This window comes from Boleophthalmus pectinirostris, unplaced genomic scaffold (assembly GCF_026225935.1).
Source record: "Boleophthalmus pectinirostris isolate CB_2022bp ecotype Guang Dong unplaced genomic scaffold, ASM2622593v1 HiC_scaffold_18, whole genome shotgun sequence".
In the NCBI taxonomy this organism is placed as follows: domain Eukaryota; kingdom Metazoa; phylum Chordata; class Actinopteri; order Gobiiformes; family Gobiidae; genus Boleophthalmus; species Boleophthalmus pectinirostris.
In genome coordinates, this window is record NW_026571133.1 from 31,995,539 (window position 1) to 32,021,057 (window position 25,519).

Here is a 25,519-nt window from a genome sequence, read left to right on the forward strand (position 1 = left end):
ATGCCAACATGGATCCTTGTGAAATCCCAAATATCTCGAGAATCCATCTTGCTGTGGAAGGTTAGTAATTCGGCTTTCTCGTTAAGTATTATCGTTTATCGTTTGTATTTACATCAGCAATAGCAAACAAGTGAGCTATTGTGACAGGCATAATGCTGCGTGTGTGTGTGTGCTTATGTGTGATCATGGAGCACAGCATGTCACTCAGCACTAAAATGAAAGTCAGGAGTTTCATCCACTCAATAACAAATGAAGCTGGCAGTGTGGGACCATGTTCAGTATCCTTGGCTGTCTTCGAGTGTTGTAAAAGCTAATGGCCATCCAAACACCAATGGATCCATTATGTAAAACATGTGCCATCGTAAAGTTGTGGTCCAAGGCTCTAACATGGGATCCAACTACACCTTCAAGATAATTATTCATGGCTTTGTCCAAGTGAAGGTAAAGAAGTAGCCCGTCCTCTGTAAAGTGATCGAGACTCACAGCACAAAAGTAGTGTGCTTAAAGTGCGCTACATTTGATGGAAACTGTGATCAGGCCTGTCTCGATATATTACTGAAGTAAATACAGACGATAAACTATAATACTGAAACCAAACCATAAAGCAGAATTATCTCACAAAAAGTATTCCAAATGTGCAATATTGTTTGTATTAATAAATAAATAACAGAGCAACAAAATGCAACACTTTAACGTAACTTTAAGTGTTTAGGCGATATTAACCGATACCAGTGGAGAGACTGAAAAAAGCATGTATTTCCTGAAAACAAAAACAACAACTGTCCAACCAGAAATCGACTGAACCTATATTAGTAAAACGATATATCCAGCAAATCTTTGACTATCAGAAAAATACAATGTCAATGTTTCATAATCATGAATAACTTTAAAATCACAATATTTTTTTGTTTGCAATCATCATAACTCAAAAATGTGGCATCCCCATTAATGAGTTAGAATATTAATGAAATTGTTACTATGCCTGAATCCTTCTTAAAAGCATGTATTAATTATGCATAAGTCTTTTTTTATTAGGGCTAATTAAGGTGTAGTTCTTATGAATGATGTCACTGATGTTTTTGTGTCATTTCTGTTTTACAGCTCTTTCTATGAATCCCTGTGCACACTGTTGAATTGTCATTTTGGCCTCCTGCCATCTGTGTCTATGTGCCTATGTCTCTTAATAACACCAGATTAAGGAACTGTGAGTCCCAGCCATCTGCCCTCTGACACTCAAGTTAGTAACAGATTCTCAGCAAAACTAGAGAGTGTCTTACATGGCTTATCCAGCTTTAACATAAAGTCGAGTTGTGTCAAATGTTGTGTAAAAAAGAAGAAATTCTATAAAATATAAGAAATAAGATAGTAGAAGTAGTATTCAGTGATAAAATATCAACAGGTATTTTATTTTGTTATTTTTGTTTAATTTCTTTTTAAATTTTCATTATTATTATTTTTTTTCTTCTTCTCAAAACTACATCCACATTTGAGCAGGTATCGATATTAAAAAAAAATTACATTCACAGGATGAACCTTCCTGAATAACTTCTGTTGATCTTGAGCTGTATCAGAACAAGTATAAGAGCACATAGACGAGTATACACCCATGAACCACTATGGAACCTACCTGGACCACTGAGGGATTACACAGATATAAGGCCACATATAAAATATATATTTTTATTACCATCTTTGTTATGTAATAAAGCATTAAAATTGCATAAATGTTTCTGTATGATTCAAATTCATTACTGTGAACTTGAATGCAGTTTTGACTAGTTGCTATGAGCCAATATTTAAAGCAAATACAAAAATAGATTTCAAACTGTGAATTAATCACCATGGTAACAATATATAGTTATCCAAAATGAATGATAGATTTGAAATATTTTAAGAATGTGGAAAAACTAAGAATTTCAGACATCAAACATCCGCCTCTCAGTTTTTTTGCATTCTAGCAGGGCATGAAATTCTGCACAGAGAGTAAAAAGTGACATAGACATTTACAACAGGGATCAATATTAGCTTATATCCGACCTTTTTTCTGTGAGTCCTGCCAAAGTGTGGAGTGTGCTGACGGATCACTCAGGGCAGTACAGTGAATGCCTTTTGAGCTTACAGTGCGAAGATCCCATAAGAAAGCCCCTGCTCCCAACATACTGATGTAGCATGTTCTATGTGTCTGCTGTGTCAGGAGGTCATTCACCATGTTTCAACTCTTCTATTTTATTTACTTTGCAGTGATATTGTGCTGGGGGTGTTCTACATGGATCTCTATTGGTGGCATGTTCAATAGCTACTATGGTGACCTAATGCACACATTAGCAACTCTCCAAAATATTTTAAGATCGTCAAAACTCAGGAAAAAATACAAAATGGTTTTAAACAAGACATTTTCAGATGTCTCAGATCAATACGAGGGTTCATGGTCCTGTTTGGAGTTTGATTTTCAATTAAAAAAGTGTGAGTAACTGAAAAAGTGCTTGCTATCTTGTGTGAGAGACTTGTTTAAGAGCACAAATCATCTCATCTGTGGTAGTTCCAACCAAGTCAGCTCTTTCTGGTCAGTTTGTGTTAAAATAAAACCCACATTAAAGTTCAACTAGAGTAACAGAGTAGTGCTTTCAGTTAGCTTCACACCCCCAGGGTGTGATGATGACATCAGCTGCAACGTATCAATATATTCTTTTTATACTTGTATTAAAGCCATTTTAGCATTATTTTTTCAGTGCTCTGAAAGCAGGAGAAGAGAAGAGAATGGAACTTACTGGCTTTAGTGATGGGGTGTGTGATTTCACACTTGTCCTGATTTGGTCTTGTTTGAGCCCATTTTAGTCCTGATGAACTCTTGGCTTGGTACTTTTCAGTCCTGGTTTAGTCCAGATCTGGTCCGGGTTTAGTTCCAGATTGAATTCCAGTTTAAGTTTCTTTCCACACAGTGATTGAACTGTTTGCTGATCACAATTTTGGCATGGGGATTTTTGATTGACAGGTCTAGCTAATCTTGTGGATTTAAATTCATATGTTTGTACATAGAATTTCTGTGTGTGTTAAATGGCAAGTGAAAAGCATTGATTTGTTGTTTAAGATACAGTATTTAAGCCCATGATGACAGGGCCGTGCAATCAGATTGGTTTATTTCAGTGATGTGGAAAGAAGAGAGAGCTCATTGGTCACTTATCATTTTGATCTAACTCCTCATACCGCAGATTAACACAGTTTAGTTTATTTGATTCTGCAGAAATCAGAAAGGTTTTTCAGTCCCCTGTGATATTTTTCTCCTTTCTTTTTTCCTTGTAAACAGCCTTATTTGATTTAATATATGCATGTCCCTGGCTAATCCACCTGTCAGTCACGCCCATCTGAACTCTGGGAGATGTGCCAGTGACCAGACTCATATCTTTGTAAAATGTTAATAGGTGTGTATTCTGATCCCCATGCAACCACGTTTTTTAAGTTTAGTATTAAAGACATTTTTTGTTTGTTTGTCTTGAATGCCATTTGTACTACATTAATATTGTCTCACATAAAAATTTACTCATGTAAGAGCTTGAAAATCACACAGGCCAATATCTAAAATGTGTTTACTTTTATTTACAAAGAAGAAAAGATCCCAGTGGGTTAGACTTGTAATCACAGGGGACTGCTCTGCCTATCGAGCTAAACACATAAAAGCAATAAGAAAAAATAAGCATAGCCTGAAGCTCATACCACGTTGCTAATGGTATTATATTAGGGACAAAAAGTCGATTATGACTTCAAAAAGATGCATTTAGATCATTAAAGAATAATCAACAATAATGTACATCTTGTTCATAAAGTCAAGATTGAAACAAAGGATGATAAGGAATAATATAACAGTTTGATTTGGTCATAGTGTCCTAGTATACATGGACAATACCCACTCCATGTAGTCCAAATTTCACATGGGAAAAATGGGTGTGCTTCAAAGCTAAAAAGCAAACTCTCACATAGATTTTTTTTTTTTTTTTTAGTTTCAATATGGACTCTTGCCTCAAATTGTTTTCGCAGCTTCTCATCACCCATTTTCCCAGTGGTATGTCTTATTTTAACACACACAAAAAAAAAGAAAAAACAAAATCATGCCCAACCATTTAGCTTTCATTCTGATGTACCCAATATAAAATAAAAATGACCCACTTTTAGGTTGTGTGAGGGTGTGTGGTGTTGTCTTGACTTCATATTATTAAGAATGTCATTTAAGTTATGAAGTCCTTCGAAACTCACTAGGGCTGCACAATTTAGAAAAAAAAAAAAAAAATACATAAAAAGATTTGCTGTATATGTATATAACTAATCCAAGAATCCCATGTATTTCGGAACATATTTATACAGGTCTAAACTACAGGTACAATAACAGATTTTCTATTCATTAGGGATGTAACAATAACCGAAATATCGTGATATCGTATCGTCAGAAGTCTCACAATAATATGGTGGACTCTCACGACATATTGAATTACAAGTTCCTTTGATTAAGTGCATTATTTTATAGTAGTAAAAACTTATAAACTACATATCCCATGATTCATTTCAGCACAGACAACATGAAGATATGTTTTTTTTTTTTAGAGATTATAATGGTAATAATTCACACCAAAATCTTGTCAAGGTATTTTAAAAGCAACCCATCTACAATTATATCAGCCACTTCAAAATATTGCAATAAATATCGTACCGTGAGATACATATTGAGATAATATCGTACTGTGAGGTTTGGATATCGTTACATCCCTTCTCTTCATGTGTTTCAGCTTCGTGTTATAGGCAACATTTTGAGGACTTTTGCCATTTAAAAGATTGGATATTTTGTATTAAATTGTTAATTCTTATGACAACAGTTCTCAAACCCATGGATAAAACTATACAGGATATTTTTAGTTCTCTGCAGAGGACATTCTGTTTCTAAGTAACAGACTATTTGAAAATTGCACTAACTGTGGCTGTGATTTTGATTCATTTGCGATATACCTTCTCATCATTGACTAAGAGACATGTCGTAAAGTAATAACACAAGCAAAAGCAACACCAATAACCGTAACGAGGCAACGCGAAAACAGTCTGTAGGGTTCTGAAAATATTTGTCTGGACATTTTAAAGAGAGTCAAAGGCAGACGTAAACAAACTCACTGTAGCCCTGTGCACCATATAGAATGTTTTGATCAGCGAACTTCAGCCAATTAGCATGTCTGTTTACAATGAGTAACGCTTCGGGCAGTCCTTGAATTAATGATCAAACAAGATTTTCTGACCAATTGTCACAGTGGAGGCTCATTTTACACTATTTTCTGATCAAAGTGATTATGTTATTTCCTCATCAAAAACATATTCAGAGTTGTGTTTTGTTTCATTCACACGTGTTTAACTCACAGATCTTGCATATTTAGGCTGAGTTCTTCTCTAAAACAGAAAACACACCTTGTGATGTCATGTGGTAATACAGGAAGTGCTCCATTATGTTTTTCAACTCCGTACGCCTTCACTAGAATCATTTGGATGACTTTAGCCCTGGAATTGCTCTACTGAACAAAAGGTAGCTGTTAGCATGAAAACTACCGCATAATGATGAGTGTGGGCTATGTTAGGGTGACCATATTTCCATTTGTGAAAACTAGTGCTGTCATGCGATTAAAAAAATTGAGAGATTAATTAATTATGATCTGTAATTAATTAATCTAATTAATCTCATTTTAAACTCACCTAAAAATTGCTGAGAAAAGCCTTCAATTTGAGGTATTTTCATTTAAATTCATTATTACATTATTGTGGCAGATCAAAAGACTGATATAGAACAAAAAAAAGTGACTTTATAAAGTCATTTATTGTTTAACAAATCTCTCCAGTTTGGCTGTTGAGCCCAAGTCTCCATGAATAAGAAACTGTTTGCTGTAAAGTAACAAAGACGAGGAAATCTGAACATAATAACTTTTGTCTACTTAAAGACAATAAAAAGTCCAGTCTTTCCTTAACCATATTAAAAATATTATTGATAGAGAAATGCTTTATATATGAGATCACTGGTTTTAGTCCTTGTTTTAGTCCTGGTTTAGACCTGCTTTAGTCCTACTTTAGTCCTAGTTTAGTCCTGGAATGGATTAATCCTGGTTTTAGTCCTGGTGTTAGTTCTGGTTTAGTCCTGGTTTAGACCTGGTTTTAGTTCTGGTTTAGTCCTGGTTTAGTTCTGGACTGGATTAGTCCTGGTTTTAGTCTTGGTGTTAGTTCTGGTTTAGAGGCGCACAGGAGGAAGCGCGGTTTACGCCGCGTACGCGAGAAAACACGGTCCACACGCGGCTCACGGGAGCACGTCGGTGTCCGCGCAGTAACTACGGAAGGAAACGTGGTCCGCGCGTTCTCAGGTTAATGACGATGATGAAGGTGTGTGTCTGTGTGTGTGTGTTTGTGTTTGTGTGTGTTTGTGTTTGTGTGCGTGTCCCCTCATGTGGCAGGTCACTATAGGACAGTAGTGCAGACATCATGAGTCTATGCACGTTGTTTTCACCAGTTAAGTTGTAGGCGATTTTATATTTGTTATTTTCTTTTATATTTCACGTCGGGAGAATAATTTCCAAGACACGAATGTGTTTTTACCTGTGCACCTGTTCTACTGGCTTTTCGACCTCGTCAATTGTGTGACTGACGCCGCAAACGTGAACATGCCGTTTACATCGCTCATACTGTGCGTGTTTTGTGTGGGTTTCCGGCAATGAGTGGAATTACCGAAATAAAAAAATGTATAAATGTGGGTTTTTTTGTGTGTGTGTTGTTGTCCCAACAACACATAAAAACAGGTTTTATAATAAAGCAACTCGCATACAGAAACACTAAAGTTAGAGACTAAAAATGAGATTAACGCGATTAAAAAACATAACGTGCTAAATATGACTGTAATTAATTAATCACAATTAACGTGATAATTTGACACCCCTAGTGAAAACCTGGACACCTTACCAGGGGTGGGAGGTGGGGCCTTGACATTGAGCTACAGTTGTCCCTCGCTATATCGCGGTTCCCCTTTCGCGGTCTTGCTGATATATATATATATTTTTTTTTTGTCTCAATTTTGCATGTTTTTTTTTTTTTTTTTTAAACACATGGGTGGGTCAGGACTAAACCAGGTCTAAACCAGGACTAATCTTGGACTTAAAAGAGAGAACGCCAAGCAGTTTGTCTGCAAAGCGCGATCAGGCAATTGCCACGTTTACCTCCTTGAGGTGTGGAGCTCTCCATCGGTCCCTTCTCCTGCGGTAACCTCCAGCCTGTCCCAACACTGACTCCTGGTTCAGTCCTGGTTCAGTCCTGGTTCAGTCCTGGTTCAGCCCAAGATGTAGGCAGCACAAAAGCTTGATATAATCACGGGTGAACGGGCGGGTGCGGTGTTGTACTGCAGGTCTCCAAAAATGGACCCGTGCAGGACTCTGCGCTGTAGGGCTCTATTTCTGAATAAATGAATCTTGGGTTCGTTACATAAAGAAGGAGGAAAATAACAAAAGGATGACAGCAGCAATAAGTTTTAAGAAGGATGCAAAAAGGGTTGTAACTGTCCTGTGTGAGAAAAGTGTATAAAGTGTGTGGTGAGGGGTTTTACAGCCTTAAAACAGATAGAATAATGGTAAAATATAAAGTTGACTACTTCATGGATTTCACCTATCGCAGGTTATTTTTAGAACAGAACCCCCGTGATAAACGAGGGACCCTAGGTTATGTAGACAGGCTAATAAAAAAAAAAAAAAGGATTACTCAAACATGTGTGAATGAAACAACTCCAGGTATGTTTTTGAGGAGTAGGAGGAGACTTCATACTGTTTACCTCCACAATGGAACACCCGAGTTATACCTGATAGTCCATATTGGTTGGGCACTGTTTTTTCGTTTGTTTGTTTGTTTGTTTTGTTTTGTTTTGGCAATGACGGACACAGGATATGAATATAATTCCAGATAAGCGGAAGAAAATGGATGGATGGGCATATTTCCAGTGACAGCAACTTGAGCTTGTTGTGTGGTGCTAACAAGTTAGCACATGTTAGCAACAGCTGTTTCCTGTCTATTGATACATGACACCAGATCTATTTTCAGTCGTATTTCAGGAGCAGATACCGTCATTTCCGGACTATAAGCTTCTGCTTTCTCACACTTTGAAACCTGCATCTTATACAATACAAAAGCTAATATATGGACGGACTATTTGTTTGGCACATAATCCATACATATATATGGTCTATGGTTTGGCAGCACAGTGGATGCACGCAGCCTGAGTTCAGAAAATGCTTCTGTCTGTGCAGGTCACACATGGATCTAGTTAACTAGCAATGTTATCAGCACTCAAACAGTTTATCGCCGCGTGATAAAATAAGTTATAACGTTATATGAACATTAGTGAGTGGGATATGCAGGTGGGTGCATAAATGACAAGAAGAAACATCTCAAACTTCAGTAGCGGGATATCCACTCATGAGAGAGCCTGAAATCTGCTGAAATCCTCCAAGACACTGGCTTGATACAGACAGGACAGAGGATCTTCCTGCAGGAGTCATGCGCAGTAGAGCACGGGGAGAGACGGGGGTGATGCACCGAGGAAGATGCTCGTTTGATTGTGTTTTGAACTGTTATTTTGCGCTTCATGCACACACCCTCCTCATGGAAAACATACGAAGATGATGCAGCTTTTAAGTTAAAGGCAATTGATGTGGCTGTGGAAGAAGGAAACAGAGCTTCTTCACGTGAGCTCGGCATCAGTGAGTCAATGGTGAGACATTGGCGACGGCAGCGTGACGAACTGACTCAAAGCAAAAAGACGACAAAAGCTTCAGTGCTAAAAAAAAAGCAAAACAGATGGTCCAAACTTGAAAACATTTTTGAAGACGTGGACACCTGCGGCTTATATTCAGGTGCAGCCTATATATATGTACAGTTTTAAAATTTAGTTTAAATGTACTTTTTTTGATTTGGCTTATATTCAGGTGTGCTCAGTAGACCGGAAATTATACTACATGCTAAGTATTTCTAGATGCAACAACAACACAACAATAAGAGCCATTCTTAAAGCAGATTCTTGTATGCTGTCGCTGTCTCCATTGAGATTGAGTGCATTGTGCTTTGACCTTGGTTAAGCATGTCTTGTTCTGGGTACATTCCGACCTTGATCCTCTTTCTTTTACTATGCTCCTTATTATTCTTTTGATAAGAGTGCTCTTGTTCAAGTCCCCAGCCTATCTTCTGTGTAATATCTCCCAGCATTCTGTTTGCTCAATAATCCCGTGAAGCTTGTCCATCAAAAGCGTCTGTTGTAGATCAATGTTTCTCGTTTGGTTTATGGAAATATACTTGCATTGTCAGTGGGAAGTAAGTGTCTGAACATCGATTCCCACTAGCCTTTTCTGGTGCATGCAGATCAGAAACTCATTAAAATCCAACATTTTTAGGACATTTTCGGGATGAATAGGCCGAGAAGAGATGGTAGCACATCACTGGGTAAGAATGAAGGGCAGAAGAACAAAACGGATTCAGTTTTAATTGAGGGCACTGATAATTAACGAGAAATGGAAATTAATCAGACCATTGGATAGTATTGTGTTCATCTCATATCTATGAATGAAATGTCTAGAAGCTTAATGTTATTAGCAATGCTATTAGGAATGTGATAAGAAAGTATAATTAGCAAATTAGCAGAAGGTAAATATCTGAATTTGGAGCATGCTCAGTTTTTGGATTCCTGCATATTAATACATATTGGATATAGTCAAAGAATGCACAATACCAGAGCCATGTCTAGCTTTGTGGGGTACCTGTACAAGATATGGTGGCCCTAAGTTAGTGGTTTATGACACTGCCACATTATATTCTTATTCAAGGAAATATAATACCATAAAATTGCATTTAAAAAGTGCATTATATAACTCCCTGGTATGTGCCACAATATGACATTAAACAGCTCTACTTTACATTTATTCAATTACAGGTGGTTTTATAGCTCAAAAACATCTAGAAAATGTGACTGTGAGCAGGGTTGCCTCTCCACAGATTTAACCTGTAACCTGTTCCGATTTGTGCCCCATGAAGATAGAATTGTTTAATGCCATACTGTGAAAAATTCCAGACAAAGCAATAACATCTCCATAAAGAAAAGCATTTGATGGACCTTCCACCAAAAAAGTTATTCAATGCACCTTACCAAAAACTAGAAGAAACTGTTAATCTAACTATGTTCTGTGTATAAGCAGACAAAACTATTATTTACATTTGTATTATATACTGTATTTTTCGGACTATAAATCGTGTTTCTTTCATGGTTTGAGTGGTCCTGCAACTACTCCAGTGCGACTTGTATATCAAAATTTTCACACTGACAGCCACGAGAGGGCACTCTAGGCTTGTGTGTCAGTATCTGCTACTACTGTACCACTGTCACTTTGCTCTGCTGTGCATGTCTCCTACAGAAAAAGCCGCTGTCCTGCTGCAAGTAGTGAAATATTCAAACGGTAATCAAGCAGCAGAAAGAAAGTTTGGAGTTATCTGAATAACTGTTCATATGTTACGTTAATAGCCTGTTGTTCGCTCTTCTGTGGTTATTACTATAACTTGTCTTTAAAGATGAAATGTCGGTTGCTGGTCTCTGTTTTTATAAAATAAATTTCCCACCATAAGTGCGACTTATATATGTTTTTTTTCTTCTTCATTGCGCATTTTTTAACTTGTGTGATTTATACTCCGGAGCGACTTATAGTCCGAAAAATACGATATGTGTTTATTTTAGAAGTATTGAACCACTTGTCACGAAAATAAAAATTATCTTATTATCTCACTGAATGCATCTCACATTTACTTATTTACACATTTAAGTTTAGTGATAGGTTCCCAGTGGCTGATGGGCAGTCTGCCTGTGCCTAGAAATGCCACTGTCCTTATTTGATAGAGTTGGCTTTAGACACTCTAATGTGAAAAAAAAAATAATATAGAAATGCTCATGCCCTCATGCGTCAGAATATACTGTAGTTGAATGTAAAATGCAGTATATTTGTGTGCGACTAATTGTACCACTTAATCAGTGTACAGTGAATGTGTCATGTAAATATTGTGCTGTGACATTTTGATTTATTGCGGCTATTAGCGGCACATATTACCAGAGTTTACACAATAGGAGGGCATCAGATTTGCGGCACTGCATCTGGAATGGAGCAGAGTGTTGAACAGCTAATTTTTCCTGGTTAGTTAATAAAGATGACATGCCTACTCTGAATTAGACCTATTTAATAGGTTTGTAGTTATTGCAACATCAGCTATTCCCGTGGCCGTATCACGAGCCCTCTTTATTTACCATATTCACATTTACAAATTAACTTCTACTCCTTCACCTTCTGTGTCTCGACTCTTAAATCTTGTTTTTACTGTTAAAAGCACCTCGAAAAACCTTCATTCTGACTGTGAGCAGGGTCATTTCTCCACAGATCTGACCAGTAACTTGGCCTAGTGGCGCCACCTGCATATCTACATGGAGAAGTTATTTTGAGCAATAAAAATACCTGTATTTAGATGAATGCTAGAAAAAATGTGTTTAATGTCGTACTGTCAGAACATCTCCATGAAGACTTGAAGGTCCAGAAAAGTTACACAGTACACTTTTAAATCTACATTATGTAACTAAACAAAAGAAAGAAAAAAAAAAAATACACGCAAATTAAAACATTTTGGTTGTGTTTATTGCATCGAAAAACTTACATAGAGTCTGCTTGCGTCTCCACAAACCTGATGTGACCTGGAGGAGGACCTCTTCAACCTTGTCTCCACAGAAATGGTGTTCCTTTGGCTAGAATCCTTTTACAGTGTGGTATAAACCTTAGGCCTATATATCTTCATGTCTTCATATCTTCTTTTAACAAATGTTCTAACCTTTAAGTTTCAAAATTATAAAGCACGTTTATGCAAATATCAGAGCCCATTTCACCATGATCTTGTTTAAATCCAACATTTCCGCGCTGCATTACCTACCGCTTTTTAAAAATGTATAACCTGTCCCCTCGAATTTGAATGTCAAATCTTTAACTATATATGTCATCTTGAAATGTAGCTGTCATTTAAATTGTCAGTAGGGTGCTTTAAAATACAGTAAGTCAAAGAAAGTGCCATTCTTAATCCTATGCCTTTTACTAACTGTCAACGTGAACAGGTGTCAGCCCTTCTTAGCGTCTTTAGAATTGTTGGAGTCACTGAAATACTTTTCCTGACCACTGCCATGTGTGTCTCCTCTTTCTCTGCTCCAGGACTGGCTGAGTAAGTTTGGTTACCTCCCGCCCCCTGACCCTGTGACTGGACAGCTCCAGACCAAGGAGGCGCTCACCAAGGCCATCAAAGCCATGCAGAAGTTCGGCGGACTCAAAGAGACCGGAGTGTTAGGTATGTGGACTAGTGGTTTGTTGAAAGGTGGTTTAAAGTCTTGTGATGTAAAAAGAGCCTGCGTAGTTAACACTGCGCTAAATAACACTTGGGTCTTTATAGCTCACCTTGGCCTGGGTTCTGTTTCAGTGTGGGAAAGTGCTCAGTATTGATGGAGAAATAAACAATAGGACGGGTTCACATTATAGAATCTATATCGTTTAAAACTGAGCTGGAGGACAGGTCAGAATTCTATGGTAGAATTTGCAGTCTAACTGTCAGATTGCAGATTTGTTGACCTGGTTTATGATGAATGTCTCTAATTACTGGCCTTATCCACATAAAACAAAACTCTGTCAGTATAAATCAAGCATCTCCAACCTGTAGTTCGGGAGCTACCAGTAGCTCTCCACCCCTTTCCAAGTAGCTCGCCAAGGGATTTATGAATTATATGTATTGTGCTGAATAACTCAAATTTCATTACCATTGTAAATGTGTAACTTTGTGCACTAATATCTGGATAATGGTTTATGTTTTATAGGCATCTAACTGTACCCCATCTAAGGCTTGCTGTGACTTTTATATTTACTCAATTTCAAGTGACTGCTAAAATTAGAAGCTCTCTGGCATTTTCGTTTGAAAAGGAATCTCACTGGAGGAAAAAGGTCGGAGACCAGTAGCATAAACAAAAAAAACACAATAGCTTCAGAAAGTGTGATTATGTTGTGGACCCAATCCATAAAAAATGATAAAGGCCAACATTTGTAGATTTCTATTTTGGATATTAGTTTCAAAAACAGCGACTCTGCCATAGTTATGTAGGCCCTTGCCCACCATCTGAGATTATATGAAATTCTCAAATGTGAATTAATACTTTGCAGTGATGTCATGCTGGGTGGGCACTGAATGTGACACAATGACACAATGCTCTCATTAGCAAACTGAGACCTTTTTAGATGGTCTGAAAACTTAAGACAAAGTACAAAAAGGATTCAAGCATTGATTTTGGAGAATGGGACTGATACGAGTGTGGTCCGCTTTAGATGATGTTTGATTCTGAACAAAAAAGATGACAGTACGAAATGGAAAACAGTTGCCCAGTTTTAATTACCTTGTGAGACTTGTTTAAGAGAATATTCTGCATTCTGTATGTTCCAAATAAGTACAGTCAGATTGTGTTAAAACAAAGCTCCGATTAAAGTCTAATTTGAGTAATAGCTTCAGACAGAGTAGTGCCTCCGGTTAGCTTCACACCCCCAGAGAATGCTGTTGACGTCACCTGAAACTTATCAATGCGTTCTCACCTTTCCCCTGGTGCTCATTAATCCATCTCAAAGGTCACACGTGTGAGCATGTTTCCTTTCCATATTAATACTTCTTCATTATTATTGATGACATTCTCTCAGCACTGTGCAGTCAAGGTTTAGGCTGATAAACGCTTTCAATTTCCTGGACATTTGACATCACAGCCTCATTATTTTTTGGGGGGTTTTATTCTACCTTTGCACACATTTAATCATCTTAAAGTGGCGTGTATATATTTACCTTCCATTTGTCTATAATTAAGCCTTCAATTCATCTCATAATGTACAAAGAAAAACAATTATAAGAGAACATTGAAAAATTACTTATCTGGCTTGTCTGTTCACGGTGGTATATGGTGCATTATATTTGAAGTAGAGCGAAACAGAGTAACCGCTTTCCTATTGATTCTCAGGTTATTTACATTATTGACAGCTCTATCTCTAAAAATTATTCGTGTAATATAGTTTAGTTTGTATTACTGTCAGTGTCCTTGCCACTGACAATAAAAGCCTTATTAAATTGATACTTTGCAGTGACATGACGCTGGCAGTGTTCTACGTGTATCTCTATGGTGGAATGTTCAGACACATTGCACACATTAGCGAACACTGCCAAAAGGTTTTAAGATTGTCTGAAAACTCAAGAAAAAATTCAAAATGGATTTAAACATCAGCATTTTCAGGCAATTCACATTTTTAGGTAATTTTCAACAAAAAGTGAGAGTGACTAACTGAAAAGCTTGTGATCGTAATTTTTTTGTGAGAGAGACCTATTTAACTGCACAAATCAGCTCGCTTTTAGTAGTTCCAAATAACTCAGGTCTTTCTGGTCAGGTTGTGTTCAACCAAAGATCAAGTTAAGTCTAATAAAGCTTCAGACAGATTAGTGCCTTCAGTAAGCAGCACAATGTATCACCACATGGCGTCACAGAGTGGAGCAGAGTGTTATCTGTTTGAGAAAATATATGCAGAGGAAGTAAATATGCAGGATTTGTGTGAATGAAACAAAACTCAACTCCAGGTATGTTTATGATAAAGAAACAACATTATAACAGATCAGAAAATAACAAAATATGCTCCCTTTATAGCCTGCATAACTCTCAAATTCTCAATGAGCTTCAGTTAAGATTTGAAGGAACCAATCAGTGTGCGAGTGAACGTGTAATATCCTAGTAATGTCATAATGTGTAGGCAGTGCTATGACACAGGGAGGTGTGTAAGTCATTGTAATTTATGGATTGTGAGGCGTTGGCCAGGGCTGGAGAGACTCATGTGTGAAATGGAGTATGATTTATTATTTAAAGGGGCTCTCCTCCATGCACATGCATATGGATATAGGGCTCTATACGTGTAAATCAGATCTGCTGTTGACCTCTGCTGTACGTTCATATGTCCGTGCCCTGAGGCGCACTGTTTACGGCTGTCCGTGCTATTACATTATATTCAAACCTATATTTCATCAAGGTCTTTCAGTGGGTTAAGAGTCTAAAGACCGTCTCGTGTAGATACAGTAAGATGCATGCGTGAGTCAAGGTCATATGGATTTTTTTCTCATAATCAACATATAGGTAGGTACGTAGATAGGTAGATAGGGAGACATATAGATAGATAGATGGATAGATGGATACAGTACATTCTACTTTTATGACCTGATTCATTTGTAGGTCTGACACGGTGGAAAGCTTAAGGGTCCTATGTTATGCAAAATTGACTCTTGTGAGCTTTAAGCCATGTTAAAATGTCAAAAACATACACGGAGTTGTGTTTTGTTTCATTCACATGTTTTGTAACATGTAATCTTGTATTAACATTGTATTAACTGATCTGTTCTAACTTGCAATGTCTTAAAGCAATTTTTTTTTAGTTACATCTACCTTTTACTTTTATCGTATTTTTTGCACCATAGGGCGCGCTTTTAAGCCTCCAACCCCATCAAAAAACAACTGCACACCCCACAATCCAGAGAGCCCTATACACGAATCCACTCGGGTGTCCCAGCACGACTTCAGTAAACTACAAAGCCGCACCACCCGCAGCGCACGCAAACACACACGGAGCAGACAGCCAGACAGCAACCGCACAGGGAAAAACACCCGCAGCCACACTCATCACTCCACGCGGATGAGGAACAGAACGGAGGAACGAACCGAAAAAGCGAGTGCAATGTGCCACTTCTAGTGACAACTGAACAACAGAGTCACTGCGAACACGCCGACAATCCAGCGGTCCCAGACAACACCCTCCCTACACACCACAACTGAACAAAGCCAAGGGTCACCGTGAATGCACCAAACAAAGTCCGACTGACCCATTGAACTGTTGTGTTTCGTTTAATGCACCTTGTAATCCGGTGCGGTTTATTTGGGAAAAAAGTTCAAAAATAGACCATTCAATGACAGTGCGTCTTATAATCCAGAGTGCCCTATATATATGATATTATCTGAATGATTTGAGGTAAGTGTATGGACACAATAGAGCAATTTGTATGTTTCTAAGGAGTTAACAACATGGCTTAAAGCTCATAAGAAAAAAATTTGCATAACGTAGGACCCTGAAGTATACTGTTTGTGCTTAAACTGGATAAAAATAAATTTTGTAGGTGCTTTTGTTCCTTTTTTTTATTGATAGAGTTCCTGTACATTGTGATTAAAATTTCTCCTTTTCCTCCTGTCTTGTAGACCAAGCCACTCTGGGGTTGATGAAGACTCCCAGATGTTCTCTGCCTGATGTGTCCGAGGCAGAGGGGACCGGGGGTCGCTCCAAACGCAGCCCGGGCCCTCAGAACAAGTGGAACAAGAGGCACCTGTCTTGGAGGTCAGAACTCTCTTCACTGTGCACCACTCTACTGCCAACACTTTTCTATTTGTCAAAAAAAAAGACCAATATTTGCACTGACAGAGCCCTGGCATTATCGCACAAGTACAAACTGGCCTCAAGCTGGCTCTAGGACTATTATGCTCTTAAATGGAGGAGAATTTGACTTCTGAGATCCGGTCAAAAACAGCTATAGAGCAAATATATGTGCCCATCACATGTTTTCATGTTTTTCTCATTATTGCTTGATTTGGTGGCATAGTAGTTGTGGTAAATAATAAAGTTTGTGAGGGGAAAAAAAGAAATTAAAAATACAGAATGTTATGGAATTACCTCTGCGTATGTCATATCTATCTATGTCCTACTGGGAAATACAATTATTAGCTCAATCAAAATTGGTAAACTTAAAAAAAGAAAAAAAGGCAGGATTCTTCTATCTTAAAAATAAATGACTGCTCATTTCAGAAACAAGATGCTAATTACTTGTGTCTGAAATTAGTACTCTGACCTGTATGCACATTAAGTTTGTGAAGGCAGAAACTCAAAATGAGGTGAAATCCATCCCAGAATAGTCCTTGGCCCGTTGCTGTTTGACCCTGTGGTTGGTCGGTGGTGCTTGTGCAGAGCTCAGACTCCTCACATCTCTCAGTTGTTTGTAGAGCTGCACAGGCTGACACCAGAGCAGGTGATGGGCTTTTGGCAGAAGAGGCTTCCTGCTGTTGCTCAGCAACAGCATCAGTACTCCAGCTCTTTTCTGCTGTTCTGACCCTAATGGCCAGTGGCATCAGCTACTCGCCCAGTGACACAAACTCTCTGTTTGATGTGTCATACATGATTGAGATGTGGCTAACTTAAAGATGAAGTCTGTAACTGTGGGTTAGGACTTTTCCAGCCTCTTCTGTTAAAAGCCTTTCTTCACAAACATGCCATCCAGAATGGGTGCCTTGTGTGCTATAACAATCTGAGATATTGTGCTAAAATTGCTCTGAAAATGTGTCCAGTGTATTTCGAGTTCTCCTGCGCCGGCGGGAACAAAACAGTGCACTTGTGAAGACCGTGGCCTACTTTTGTTAGCAGGTATCTAGTTTGGGGATGTTTATGTTTCACAAGCTGTCAGCCTCACCAAGGTTAGGAGAAAACCAGTTCATAGCTAAACCAATAATCAAAGCTGATCTTTGTAAAGTTCTGCTTTGGAGACTAACACTAGACTTTTCCCTTGTTTTTGACTTTTGCCAAATTTTCCTTTTTCTGTTTACTGAGATAATTGAGTTGTATGGCATGTTTCCAAACAAAGTTATTATGGTAAAAAGATACTTATTTGCAGCATAAGATAGAAATGTAATACATTTTTTTCCAAATATTTGCTAGGAAAACGATATCCAAATCTCTCTGTACGACATTTTCACCATATGCATCTAGCAAAAAAAAAAAAATGAATATGCCACTTTCTCTTTTTAGAATGTCTTGATAAGACATGACATCACAGTCAGATATGACATTACTTTGCACTGGAATAGATCATTGTATCTGTAGTTCCCTCTGTTTTTAGCTGACAATGAATTAAAGCAGAGACTTGTAATTTAATATATTGCAACATTGTGATGTTTCAGTTATTGTTAAATCCCTTGTATTTGCTTCATGTACCTTTTGAAAGTCAACATTACCGCAAAATGGCATAACACAGATGAACTGGTGGTGAAAAGAGATTCCCTGCCTCAGAGCTCTGATGACAGAAGCCATCTGTGTGTGGTGTGGCTCAGTGATGGAAAGTGCGGATTCACTCACGAGGTGCCTAAGTCCAGAGAAACGATATGACGTCACATTCTGAAATGACCATCACATTCCAAAATGATGTCACTGTTAACGATACAACCTCACATTCCTTTGCACTGAAACAGCAAAAATCATTTTATCTATAATTCCCTCTGTTTAGCTGATGTTGCACAATAACTACAAATTCAAGCAAAGACACTAGTGAATGAATATTGTGATATTGTGATATTCCAGCTATTGTTACATCCCTAGTATTTGCTTCATGTACCTTTTGAAAGTCAGCATTATCACAAGATGACATAACAGACAGATAAAGTGCAGTAGTGAGAGGAGATTCCCTGCCTCAGAGCTCTGATGACAGACGCCATCTGTGTGTGGTGTGGCTCAGTGATGGACAGTGCTGGACATGAACAGACATATGGTGGACAGGGCTGATTCACACACACATCAGGATCATTCAGCGTCAGACACTAAGCCGCTGCCTGTCATCCACTAGAGCTCGGATGTTTGTGGGCAGAAGCAGAAGGGCAGTATTTTTGATTCCATGTACTGTATGTTGAGGGGAAAAAAAATCTCCTGACATTCACAGGTTTGAGTTATGCATTTGATTATGTCAAAAATAGAGATGTGACGTTACTCAAAGGTGCATTGTGTAATTTTCTGGTGGAGAGTCTTGTCAAATGCTTTTTTTGTGGAGAGAATTTTTGAGCAATAAAACCACCTGTAACTGAATAAATGTAAGGTAGATCTTTTTAATGTCATACTGTGGAACATTCCAGTCAGAGCAATGACATATCTATAGAAACAAAAAGGTGACGGACCCCCAACCAAAAAGTTACACACCATTTTTTTAAATTTATTTATTTTTTTCAGATTTTAATGAATTCTTGCACTGATTAACCCTTGAACGAGCACTGTACCAAACACAGTCGAGAAACAACACAAATGACAACTCTGAGCATTAAAAAAACATTTAGCGTCATTATAACAGTTATTTTATTTATTGTATTGTAGTGTAGTGCAGATTATGCATAATTTCAATGGGTAAACACACTCCCACTCCCAGTTTGAACCATTTTAAACACATCTGCCTTATTCATTTCTCTCTGTGATTAGTTTGTAGATTAAATGAGTTCTCACATTGGTTTCTGTCGTATAAATAAATATTAAAAAAGCCAGTTTTTTGAGCGGCTCATTGAAGGGAATGGATCCAAAAGATTTAGATCCCATTAAGTCCCATCGTTAGTCTAAATGTGTTATTTATGATACTGTTGTTTCACAAATGAACATACTAGCAGTACGGGTGATGATAATATCAGCATATGAGCAATTCTTCTTTTATTGCCTTGTGAATTTATAAAAGTGTTGCACAGTATCAAGTTTTTTTCCCTCTAACCAGACAGTTCAGACCTTGAGCTGTGGGAGATTAATGCTTTTGTACTTCCATTGTCTATGTGTTTCTTGAGTTATCACAGCTAGATAAAATAAAGGTGCACTATGTAACTTTTTCTGGTGAAGAGTACACCACCAGCTTGTCTCTGTGAAGGTAGTGCTTTGCTAATATATATATATTTGCTAATATTGCATGAAGGGTTAAGATGTTGGTTGGTTGTGTGTGTTTGTGTGTCACCTGGTTACCATATTTTTATCTGACCCTGACCCCTGTCCACCTGGAGTTTTAATATTATTCACTTTTAATATAATTCACTTCATATTGTACAGCAGTACATAAGTCAACTCTCATCATACTTAATCCTGTATGAAATGGTAATGCCTGAAAGTTCTACTTACATTTTTATATTTTATATTTTTCTGCTAGTTTCCCCCATGTGTCAGGATACACCATGCAAAATTTTAGGATTATTTGGCCATTTATGCAGTTGCAGTACCTTAATATTTACAGTTACATCATTTTGCAAATAGCTTTTCCTAAAAAGTGTTTTTTGGGGCCTGAGATCAAACAGGGCCGAGTTGGGGTTTGTCCCTCTCAACTTGTGATGGCCCAAGATAAAAGATAACAGGAAATAATAGTAAAAAAAGGTAGCAAAAAACATCTGAGGAGTGGACCTGGCTCCCGGCCTATAAGAATATGACATTAAAAATATCTATGTATCTATTTAACCATATTGCAAAAAAGTACCTTGAAAAACATGAATTCTTAGTGTGAGCGGGCCCACCTCTCCACAGATATGACCTGTAGCTTGCCCAAGTATTATCACCTATTTGTCTCCATGGAGATAGGAAACTCTAATGGCATACTGTGGAACATTCAAGGCAAAATGATAACATCTCCATGCAGAAAAGCAAATAAGTAAATTAAATAGACAAGCACTCATCTACTAGCCTGAGAAAATTGATTTGTTGATTTGTGATTTGTGTTTTGCATGTTGAAAACCAGCCTGTTTTTTGCAATTAACCCACTTCAATGCCACTGAATGGTCCCTTCATTCCTGATGTGTTTCAAGAGCAAAGTAAATACAGCCCACTCCATATCTGATAAAAGCTATTGACTCGGAAATGCGTGCCTTTGCTCTGTTTGGTGTATTTGATTCTAATTGTCAGATAGATGGAAGCCTAAAGCAGCTGCCAGCCCTGCGCTCCCAGGAGTGAGAGCCGCTGGTGCCTCCTCCTTCTGTCTCTTCTTCACGCACCACAACATTTAGATGAGGTCGACTCCTGCTTAACTTGTTCGGATAGCAGCACTTCTGAATATAGATGGCTCATTCCCATGAACAATTGGGAGGATTTCCGCGCTGTTGTGCAAGTGGCGATGAAAAATGCATCTGTAGATAAATATATGACTTCCTCCAAAGTTTTTGAATTTAGAATCATTCTGGTATTAAAATATTAATTTGTTTGTCTTTGTTTTTGGGCTGTGTCCCTGTGGGTCAGATGGGGTAGACCCTTGCTATCTCTCTGTTTTTATTATCCATAATTTTAAGTGTATGGGAAATACTTGGATTTGTTGTAAAAGTAAGTAAGATTTTAAATTGAAAAACTAAAACTTTACATTCCGTTCCATTCTTAGAACAATTACACCCCTGAGATTCCCATGCTGCACTGTCTTAAAGGTAAAAGGTAGCTGGTAACTTTAGAACTACCACTTCATGACATCACAGAGTGGAATAGAGCATTTTTTACTTTGGTTTTGTAGACAGACTAATAACAAAGGATTATTCAAACATGTGAATGGAACAGTTTTGAAGAGATAACAACATTCTTACTTGGCTAAAAGCTCACAGCAGTAAACTGTGCATAATTAAACTGAAAAACTGAAACTTTTCATTAACAGTTCATTGAGTTGTTGTCGAGTTTCCTGTCCTTCATCCTGCCATCTCTGTCCTTAAAATTAGACTTGCTAATACTAGTGCCCCTGGCCTGGTTTGAGTGGCTACATTTACAGACACATCAAAAATATGTGATCTGATTTCTGGAGATATCAGATTACTGTTATTTAAACATTTCTGATCTGAGTAATCTGATTTCTTTCAGATTCTTCACAATTCACATGGGATGGCCAAATATAGCCTACCAACCTGGTGATTGCTTTTTCTCATTAGACTTAGACTTAGATAAACTTTATTGATCCACAAGGGAAATTATTTAGACACAGTAGCTCACACATCACAATATAATATAATAACTAAGAGTACAAATATATAAATGGTAATAATACATTTAAATAAGTAGCAAAAAAGTTAGCAAGAGACTGGTGTCAAATAAGGCATAATTATATAAATGTATATGTAAAAATAAAATAGAAAAATAAGTAATAATTTTCAGCTATAGACAAAAGGTCACAAGGGAGACTGTGCAAAAATGATATGATGATTGACAGGACATTGGGTTATCTGTTACATAACGCTGAGTCGTTGTACAGTTGTATGGAGCATCGTATGAATGTAGTCCTGTATGTCTCACTGTTTGAGTGGAGCTTTAGGAGCCTGTTGGAGCCTGTTGGAGAATGAGCTCCTCTGTGCCTCTATACTCTGGTGCAGTAGATGAGCAGGAGTGTCCATGATGGAGAGCAGTTTGTCCAGTGTCCTCCTGTCCCTCACTGTGATAAATGTCTCCAGCTCACAGCCAATCACGTGACCAGCTTTACGGATCAGTTTGTCGATCTGCCTAATGTCCCATTTACTGGTGCAGCTCCCCCAGCAGACCACAGTGAAGTACAGGGCACTGGTTACCACAGACTGGTAGAAGATCTCCAGTAATTTGCTGCACACATTGAAACACCTGAGTTTTCTCAAGAAGTAGTAGTGCCCTTCTTGCACACAGTATTAATGTTGTCCCTTGTTCAGCCTGTTGTTCACATGGATGCCAAGGTACTTGTAGCAGTCCACTATTTCCACGTCATGGGCCTGGATGGTGATGGGCTCCACAAGAGTCGCTCACCAGTTCCTTGGTCTTGTCAACGTTCAGGAGCAGATGGTTTGCCTGGGACCACTCCACAAAGTTTGCAAGTGTCAGTGTCCTGTACTCCAGCTCCTGTCCATCTCTTACACACCCAACCACTGCAGAGTCACCAGAGAACTTCTGCAGGTGGCAGGACCTGGAGCTGTTCTGGAAATCAGAGGTGTACAGAGAGAAATGGAGACAGGATTGTACCTTGGGGAGCTCCTACATTACTGCCCTCGGTATCATACAAGGTGCTCCCCAGTTGCACGTACTGGGTCCTGCCTGACAGATAGTCAATAATCCAGGAGTGTTATAGTTATATATAGTTATAGTTATATAGTTAATCATAGTGGATTTATACTTCCACAAGTTTCTAAGGCTGCGACCACTAGAGGGCGCACAAAGCCAGTTACAGAATTGATCAAAATGGACGAAGTAGAGCAACAAATAAACAAACAAACATGGAAAAGAGCCAAGAAAAGTTGAGAAAAGTATTTGTTTTTCAGCTGGTTATAGTCACTTTTTAAATAGTTTAGCTTTCACTATCACACTGTGTTCACTACTGTCCCCAGCAGTTAGCACATGAACAGCTCTGTTGCTAAGATTACACATGTTCTGAGGAGACGGACCAAATTACAGAGAGAAGAACACAGAGGATGGACAGAAACGTCCATGTGTTCCGGTATGCCTCTACCACGTAGAGCATAAATGGGCCTTAAAAAATGTTGACACTACATAAACAAGATAAAACCGTGAAAAGACATTACCAAAACATACTGGTGCAGTTGTAACATATCGCAATCTTTCCAAAATTGTGGTTACTGTGGCTACATCTGATATTCCAGACATTTTTTTTCTACTTTTATATCTGTAATGCCTCCACAATCAAATGTTTTTGGAGTATTTTTCAGTAAAAGCTTTAGCGGTGCTTTAGATGAGCGTCGCCGGTTGCCCTGACAGGTCACTGGTGCTCTGTCACAGGACTGCATTGTGTTGCTGACAGTGGGAGCAGAGCGCAGCAGACAGGCGGGATGTGTGCAAAACCTCACCTATGCTTTCAGAATATGGGAGAGTGTCAAGAGGAGAAAGTGGCAGGTGTACACACTGAGAATGAAAAAGCAACGTAAACAACGGAAAGCTTTGTGACAAAATCTAGTTCTTTTGAGACGGTTTATATATGTCTGCATTAAAATATAGAACATTAAGGTAATGTCATAGTAGTTAGAACTATTTCCCTGATATCAAGAAGGCACCAAAGTTTGGATTTGTGCTCCATGATCTCATCTGATCTTGTAAGCTGAGCATGTTTGAGCCTGGTTAGTACATGAATAGGAGACCGCTCTGAATAATCCCAGGTGTCGTGGCAGGGTAATGCAAACTGTTGTGTGTTTAGGTAAGACTACAACATTCTGATATAACATCACATTTTGATACATCATATTCCGATATGATATCACATTCTAATCAAAGGCAATATCACTGTCTGATATGACATTACATTGTGAAATGACATTGGCCAGGAGATCTTAAAATTTCAGCCATTCATGTGAATTAACTTATAACTTGATATATCACATTAAAAATAATATCACATTAAGAAATTACATCACATTCCAATATGACATCACATTCCAAAATGACATTACGCTAGATTTTTGTGCCACTCACGTTGGCCTGGAGAGTTTAAAATTCCAGCCAAGTAGTTATTAGGCTAGAGAAATGAAGCATGAGATGACATCACATTATGATATAGCACATTAGAAAATGATATCACATTAAGAATCTACATCACATTCCAATATGATATGTTCCAATTTGACATTGCATTCTGAAATTGCATCACATTATGATACGATATCACATTACAGTACAGCAAAATATTCAAAAATAATGACACATACTGATATGATGTCACATTCTGATATAACATCACAATTATTTTAAGAAAACTGAAAATTAGACACTTGTCAGGAACAGTGAGCACCACTGTGCAATACTTGAGGACCCATCTCCAGATCTTGAGCTAGGTGTGGTCAGGATTCCCTCTACATTTTACTAGTTTCCCCTCGTTCTTTGCCTCTATTTGTAAAACTCCTTAAAGAATGTACATGCACCTTTTGTGGTAAGGTTTGTGTCAGGCTCTTCAAAAAGGATACACCGCTGTCTCTGCCCCTGTCAGGCTGTGATGGGAGGCTGCAGATTTTAGAATACAATGTTTGTAGGCTGCTTTGAGCTTCTTCAACAGCTCCAAAGATAACAGTCTGGGGAGATAAGAAAATAGTAGCATTTTTTCTTTGCTATAGCTTCTCTGTGCCGTTTAATGCACTATAGCCTGTGGTATTTTCAGCAGAGATGTCTCTTTGCAGTAAGAAAGTAATGCGCACTTCAGTGTTAAATAGCCTGATACTGATAGAGCTTCTGTGTTTGCATAATCTACATCAGACGCTATAGTAACAGCACATAATGGGGCATCGTACAATTTACAGTATGATTACAGAGTTCATTTTGACTAGATTTAATTTTAAGTCATAACCATATTTGTCTTAAACGTAGGTGTTGAGTTTATGGTCTGAGGCTCTGTGATTCAAAGGGGGAGCTTGGGTACAGGCTGCACTTGTCTCTTTTATTATGTATATTGACAAACATATCTGTAATTGTGGCCATGGCTTTAGTCATTGGTTAGTATATTTTATGTTATTTTTGCTCGCAAGTATATGACATTTGCAGAAACTATGGTTACAGCAAACAGGATTTAGTTATTTGTGGAGGAAATTATAATACTTGTGTCCATTTAAATTGAGATTTGGATTTGATTGTGAATAATGGAACAGGTATATTAG

At 38.0% G+C, this 25,519-nt stretch overlaps 1 protein-coding gene across 1 annotated transcript in view; it reads left to right on the forward strand.

Moving 5' to 3' along the window:
* mmp17a (matrix metallopeptidase 17a) overlaps positions 1 to 25,519 on the forward strand; it is a 231,521-nt gene that overhangs the window by 101,898 nt on the left and 104,104 nt on the right. The window contains exons 2-3 of the mRNA XM_055154141.1: positions 12,276 to 12,408; positions 16,370 to 16,505. Coding sequence (XP_055010116.1) covers positions 12,276 to 12,408; positions 16,370 to 16,505 — 269 coding nt within the window. The remainder of the gene's footprint in view (positions 1 to 12,275; positions 12,409 to 16,369; positions 16,506 to 25,519) is intronic.